General features: G+C 37.4%; 1 protein-coding gene across 1 annotated transcript; it reads right to left on the reverse strand.

Moving 5' to 3' along the window:
* Positions 1–1692: 1692 nt before the first annotated feature.
* On the reverse strand, positions 1693–6184 carry LOC126782036 (cyclase-associated protein 1). The gene is made up of 10 exons (XM_050507183.1): positions 5844–6184; positions 5147–5315; positions 4992–5056; positions 4512–4827; positions 4290–4437; positions 4089–4198; positions 3867–3922; positions 3734–3790; positions 3292–3435; positions 1693–2186 (listed from the first exon to the last, which is right to left on the reverse strand). The coding sequence occupies exons 1-10, from the start codon at positions 6111–6113 to the stop codon at positions 2097–2099; spliced, it is 1425 nt and encodes a 474-aa protein (XP_050363140.1). The 5' UTR covers positions 6114–6184; the 3' UTR covers positions 1693–2096.
* Between the last annotated feature and the right edge of the window lie 968 nt (positions 6185–7152).

Below are 7152 nucleotides of genomic sequence, written 5' to 3' on the forward strand. Positions count from 1 at the left end.
TCTCCGGTGATGGCTTGCGATGATGATGTTATATTTTCATGTGTGTATTTTTATAGGCGATTTCGGGCATCTTGTTTGGGTTAATAGATGAAAATAATAGGAGGTGATACTGCATTAGTGTTCACATACAGAGTCACATAGGGTCCAGTAATGTCAATGTTGTATCTACTCCAACCATCCGCGTGTAATGAGGACTAATGAGTATGATACTACTTAATAGGAAGACTTCAGTAAACGACCAAACAATGACTTTCACTTATTCTTAATCTGTGGAATTTCGAAGAATCAGATTTATTCTCCAGAACTAGAATATAAACTAAGTTTCATATTTATTGATCATTTCCGCCATGAATTGGTAAGCCAATTACTTATCTTCCTATATAGTTGTGTCCCTGCTTAATTCATTTTCTGAAGATTTTCTTTTCAATGTCACATAGGGGTTATATGGTACTAGAAGCACTGATGCAATGTCTGTCAACACAAATGGGGAAGTCTCACCATTTATGAGAGATAGCAGGGGATTGGTATGAAAAGACCGAGACCTTCCAGATTAAACAGACTACTGAATAGTAAGCATATTGTTCAGTAAATCTCAGTTTATCAGAAAAATCCAGGAATCGTCAAAGCCATCTCTATTTGAAATTTGTAGTGGAGTGCCGTAATAATGTAATAAACTTAAAGTATTTCTTTGTGTCTTTTGGTAGAACGTATAATGATCCATGCTTGAGTATAAAGGTATGCGACTATGGTCAAATGTGAATTTCTCGTGCATGATTGGTAGTCATGGAATCATTTAGTCATCATGAGTGTTATGTGCATTAGTCTAAGCCTCTAAGGGAGATGTGATTTCTTTGACCTTGAGCAAATCGTTTATGTGCCAAGAAGTTTCCTTGTATTTACTTGGATGAATATCTTTGAGATTGGTTCTAATCAATAATTGTAACTGTTCGAAATGGATAAAATCAAATTCATGAGAGTGGTTGCAGTATTTCTTAGCACATCACTAAAAGCATTTTCCCAGACTTTGACACATTGCGCCTCGACTTCCAAGTCATGTTTCTACGTATTGTTTTTTGTGGAATTCCACATTATAAAGTAAAATACTGCAGTAGTTGGAAAGGAGAGTGAAAAGTGTTAGGAGGGTGGCGTGGCGAGTGCCCACGTGATATTGGTTTTCCAGTTTTTCCTGGTACGTATACTCTAAAATTTATTCCGTTTTCATTGTTCTTCCCGCGCAAGTCTCTGCTATTAGTAAACTTCTCGAAAACCTCTCTGATGTGAAACGTGTTGATTAAACTTCTCGAAAAATTATTCTGTCTTTCTATACAAATAAATGGCTGACGACTTTGAAATTAGGCAGTTGAGCGTTTATGGTAGGCACCACAACGGAGACGGCGAAGATTAGAAGAATGGCATCCTTGATTGGTTGATAATTTGTTCAGATTATCCATGGCGTTTGCTCTAATATGACACTCTTGGAATGTCTCTGGCCTCTCTATGAAGATAAACAGCATTTCTCAAAACCCTTGATAAACTTGGGATTCCAAGAAAAATTGATCCGCAACATTGCGGTGAACTATATACAAATGGGGTTTAAGCTTTAAGAAAGACCAACTGGTCAACCATATTTTTCTTCATCCACATGCCTACAAACATTTTGCAGTTCTTCATGTAGCCCAAGAAAGAAAAAAATTCAAGCATAAAACCGGTATACCATTTCTTATCAAGATTGTAGCAGATGACTACAAATATATAAGGAAATACATAGTAATAAGCGTTACAAGAACCCAAATGCTGATTCCAGCTCACTCGCAATTGCCAAAACCTTGCTACAACACTCCTCTAAAAACAAACTTCCCGAGAAAACCATCCAAAGAATCCCATGATTTTAATGAAGCATGCAGAAGAATCCCCCATGGTTTGATACAACAGAAAACCAGTGAGATTCATAAGAAACCATAACCAACAAGAAAAAGATGCACCCCATTTATATACCAAAAGTAATTGAATAAAGGACAAAAGCCAGTTAACCATGCGTAGTTAAAGAAAAGAAAGAGACTACGGAGATGATTAGATGGCAATCAAAAGATTCCAAATCACCCTCCTGCTGAGTGAGAAACTGGAGTAGTTTCAAAGTGACCATCTTTATACAGGTGAATGAACTGTTCTGGCAATGCATGCTCGCCCTGCAAGATACAAACTGTTAAGCCCTCTCAAGTAATATCAAGCATACAAATTAATATCATACATTTAGACATTGAGTCAGATTGTAATATAAACATGCATATATCCCATATGATGCAGAAACATGAGAAAGGAAACTAAGATATAAAATGCATATCACTCATTTTTTGACTACTACATATCTTTCTCCAGGAAAACTAAAGAAATTAATAAAATCAAATACCACAATGAGCTTAAAAGTGAATTCAATTCAGTGGAATGAATATTAGTTTCACCTGCACCAGGGCATAAAGTACATTCCCACAGCTTATGGTACTATGTGAACGTATATATAGTAGTGACTCCAGACTTGCCTGCAGAAACTACCTAAGTTGGGTATTAACTAATATGTTGTTTCCTCAGTCTTTTAAACATACACGATTTTCCCCATACATCTCGTATAGGGATCGTACGAAAATACCTAACAAAAGTAGAGTGGTGCGACATTCCTAACATAAATCATCTTACGTCTTACTAACTTATAAGGCAAATCTACTTTTCCCCTTGATCTTGTTCTTATTATCATCATCTAAAAAAAAAATCTGCAACCTCAGCCACCTTGCTCCCTGATCTTGTTTAGAAAAGTAGTTGAGAGAATTACATTAATTTAATTTCTTTAGCCATTTTACTTGATATAAAATAAATAAAAATTTCAGCAAGTAGCAGAAAAATTCATTACTGGGCATCCACTTCGAAATAACGAAGAAGTTGATGTGGCAAGAATCAAAACACTTTCAGGCAACAACTAATGCACACAATCTCAATTTCAATTGTGAAACAATGTTACCACTACATAGATCGACATTAAACAAATAATGATCTGGACAAAAGAACCATGTTGCCTCACACTGTACGACTTTTAGGTAAAAAGTTACTACTGCAAACCCAATAGCTGATAATATACATAACCAGCTTAGAGTTACTAGTTATGAAATAAAATGTATTGACCAATAATATAATCAGAATCAATTTTGGAACATATATACATATATTGCATCATGGATACGTCACAGATCAAATTTATAAGAGGTGAAACAAACAAATATATAAGAGAAGACACAAACATACCCAATCGCCATCAGGTTCAGCACCAGGTACCAATATATTGACTTCACTTGATTTAGCAGTTGTTATAGATGCAGACAGAGCATCTTTGCTTAAATAAAATTGGCAGCCAGCTGTATTGTCAATTGAAACTGTTGGGGCAGAGCCCTGGAATAGCCACAAATTAGGTTATTGTAAGCACTCATAAACCAAATATATGGATCACTTCATAATATATGACTAGAGCAATGTGGGAAGGTGACACCGCAAATATTCCAAATAATGTGTTCATGTCAAATTTTATACAACAAAGATCATATGGTGATATTATAAACCCCATATATTGTCGAGGTTACTCCTATCATCTATAAAGCCGATCAGGATGAGAACCACAAAGGCACAAACTAGGGAGATACTCAGTATCCTGTGATAGAATCAGCATGATTATAAAGGAAATTTTAGATACCTGACATTGAACCTCAACACGGTTGCAATTTACGATCTCAAAAGCAGCCACAACATCCTGTAATCAAAATAGCACATAGAAGATGAGGCTGGATACATCCATATGTATTGCTTCCATATAATATTGTACCAACCTGAAATACAACTGCCATCTTAGTGCATTTGTCGATTGTAATGTTGTTCACTTTCCCTGCATATTGACCAAATAGAAATAAGTTGCACATACATTTCATAAAAGTAGCCTAGCATCTATGAAGAACATCCCATATGAATCTGGTGAACAGGTTATTTGGAAGGGCAGTTCAACATTCAAAACATTTATAATTGGGAGGTTAGTCTGGCATGTATAGAATTACCTTGAATTTGCAAAATAGAGTCTTTGCATCCAAAAATATATACCGACTGCTTTGCATCACATTCACTAATAACCAAATCTTTCTTTCCAATCTGATTCTCAACAGCCCACCTGCCGGAGGCATAATAGGGCACATGTGAATCAGTTACTGGCATTAGTCCCTCATAAGATATATTCTAGTACAACGATTACGAGAACTCACTTCCGACCCATTTGAAGCTCGAACTTCGGAGGTCCTACTTTTGAAACTGCAGGTGCACTGGTACGAATTTCTTTCTCTTGGGTACCAACAACCCCAGTTCTGTCGGCACGATTTTTTGTCTTCATATCATCTGTTACCTTTCTCAGACCTAAGGAACAAGAAAACCACATCACATCTCTACAATGTAGCAGTAAATATTGCTACAACATAGAAAAATATTACCTGAAGTCACAGGCTTGCCAGAACTAATCTCTTGGAAAACAGCCGCCATCCCTTGTTTGGGGCGTGACGAGGAAGCCTGAGAAGTATCAGAACTGAAGAGTGAAGCCGATGGAGCAGGTGGAGGAGCGGGTGCACCTGGTGTGGGAGCTTTAGGTTTTGATGGAGCAGCAGAAACAGCTGTGCCGGTTGGACTCCAGACTGGACCCAGCGGATAGAAACTCTTAACATATTCTCTTAAACCAGGTAAGTATAGTTCCTTCATAGCTTTTGCCCACTCTACATGATTGGGGTCTTTGCTTTTATACTCAACAAGAACCTGTATGTTTTCATGTCACAGAGTGAGCATCCTTCTACTAGAAATTTTCTTCATGCAAGCATCAGTGATCAATAAGTTTGTGACAACAGCATGTAACATTTTGTCTGGGACATGTGCATGACTGTTCTAGCAATTTATGAGATCCGGGAAGATATGAACAGTACCTTGTTGTTGTAAAATTCAGCCATCTGCCAACTTTCTTCAACATGTGCAATAGGCATGCTCATTCCTTGAAAGGGAGAAAAAATTATAAGGGTCTGGGAATATGAACGAGTTCACACATTCCTAACAGAGTATAGTTATGGTTCATTTCCTTTACCACATTCTTTCCCTGTATAGGCAATCCATGCTAAAGCTGAGAGACTGTCAGCAGCACTCTTCAAGTGATTAAAAAAATCAGATCCCCTCCCTTCTGTCATCTTATTTGCCTTTGTAATGACCTCGTTGAGTGGCTTCAGAAATTCAGCCAACCCTGCATTGTCAGGTTTCTGAAACAAACAAACAAAAAGACAAAAAAGGCTCATTTAATAAGATGAACTTCATTGTGCAGAAAAGCAGTTAAACTTGGACACCCAATTCTGCGTCATATGCATATACCAAGAATTTAGTAATCTCTAACTCATTCTACCACCAATTTTCAAGTCCAAATCTCCAATATGCTTACTCAGACAATTGCAGTATAAATCATTCAAATTGACCAAAGATAGCAACTTGCAGTACCATTTCATTGCTATATTGCCACTCGTATTTTTCCACACAAAGAACTTGCATTTCTCTATAACTACATGGAAAATGATGCCACATTTCGTCTAATCATCTTACACATAATCAATCACATTTCGGCCCCAATCAACATTCCACAGTAAGACATCACCTCAATCTCAAATTTCATCATCTCATAACCTAAAATCCAACCCATACATAAATCCATAAACTAACACACAATCAAAATCAAACAAAGAACAATCAGAAAACGAAAAATCAAAAGCTGAAGCAAAATCAAAACAATCACTGACCTTGTGCTGCTTGACCTTGATAATCAGGTCCTTCTGAGCATCAAAAGCCTCCGCCACAATCTTGGTAACATCCAACACCTGTCCCCCAATCTTCTCCGCCGCGGCCGAAACCCTAGCCACGTACTGCCCAATCAGATCCTGGAACGCCAGAACAGACGGATCCATCGGCGCGTCGTCGCCACTAACCGCCGCGGAAGCGCCTCCGGAGAAGGACAGCCCCTCCAGGCGCGTCACTGCCGACTCAAGCCTCTGTATCAGCGTCTCCTCCATCGCTTCACAACTCTCTGTGTGGCTCAGTCTCTCCCTCTCTCTGTGTTTGTTTAGATTAGATCTGCGTTCGTTCTGGCTATTATTCTCTCTCTCCTTTTTTTTTCTTTTTCAAAAACAAAACTAATTTTAATTTCTTTATTTTTGTGACGCCGAAAGGGGAAATTTGATTTGGCGCGCGGATTTGGGATTTTCAGTTTTTTTTGTGGGGAGGAGGTGACACGTGGCGGACACGGAGGTGACACGTGGATCTTCGTGCGATGTTGAACACTTTGTTTATTTTTATTTTTTGGGGGTACTGAATTTTTAGTGGGGTTTTGATGAGGGGGATAGTGTAGGTGAGGTTGTTGGACATTTAGCGTGCAACCTAAGCAATTGTTGCGTCTGCCTAAAAGGACACATGGTAATCACAGTTGATTATTAATATTTGTTTGGTCTGAATAGTTGATTATTACTGATCTAGCATTCTAGGCCATGTTTTGGTTCGCCGAAGTTCATTTAATTCCCTTCTTTTTTTCATGAGAGAATGAAAAATTCTATGCTGCAACGCTGTATATGTGCAGAGACTCTAATCCATCATAAATACACTCTACACACTCCACGTGCATTTCAAGATAGTCATCTATTTATCGTCTAATTCGGTATGTATAGATGCAGCAAAACCCTGAGAATGAGAAGTTATAATTTTTATCCAAATTCATTTGAATTCCTTATTGATGTTTTGCTCGGTGTAGGAACGGAAAGCAAACATATACTAAAGTTTCAATTATATCCATGTCCTTAAAATTGAAAACAAATGAAAGTAATTATACATAACAAGAACCATCATGATGAATTTGATCTCAAGTGAAAGTAATTATATATAATAAGATTTCTAGGTTTTTCTTACCTTTTTCTAGTTTTCTATTATAGGATCCCAAAAGCAAAATTAATTGAAGAATCAAAATCAAAAGGCACAAATCAATCACCTAATAGATCAAGAAGAAGAAGAAGAAGAAGAAGCCCAAATCATATATTGTTCACACAAAGAGAAGGTAATCAG

Source organism: Argentina anserina, chromosome 2 (assembly GCF_933775445.1).
Source record: "Argentina anserina chromosome 2, drPotAnse1.1, whole genome shotgun sequence".
Classification (NCBI taxonomy): domain Eukaryota; kingdom Viridiplantae; phylum Streptophyta; class Magnoliopsida; order Rosales; family Rosaceae; genus Argentina; species Argentina anserina.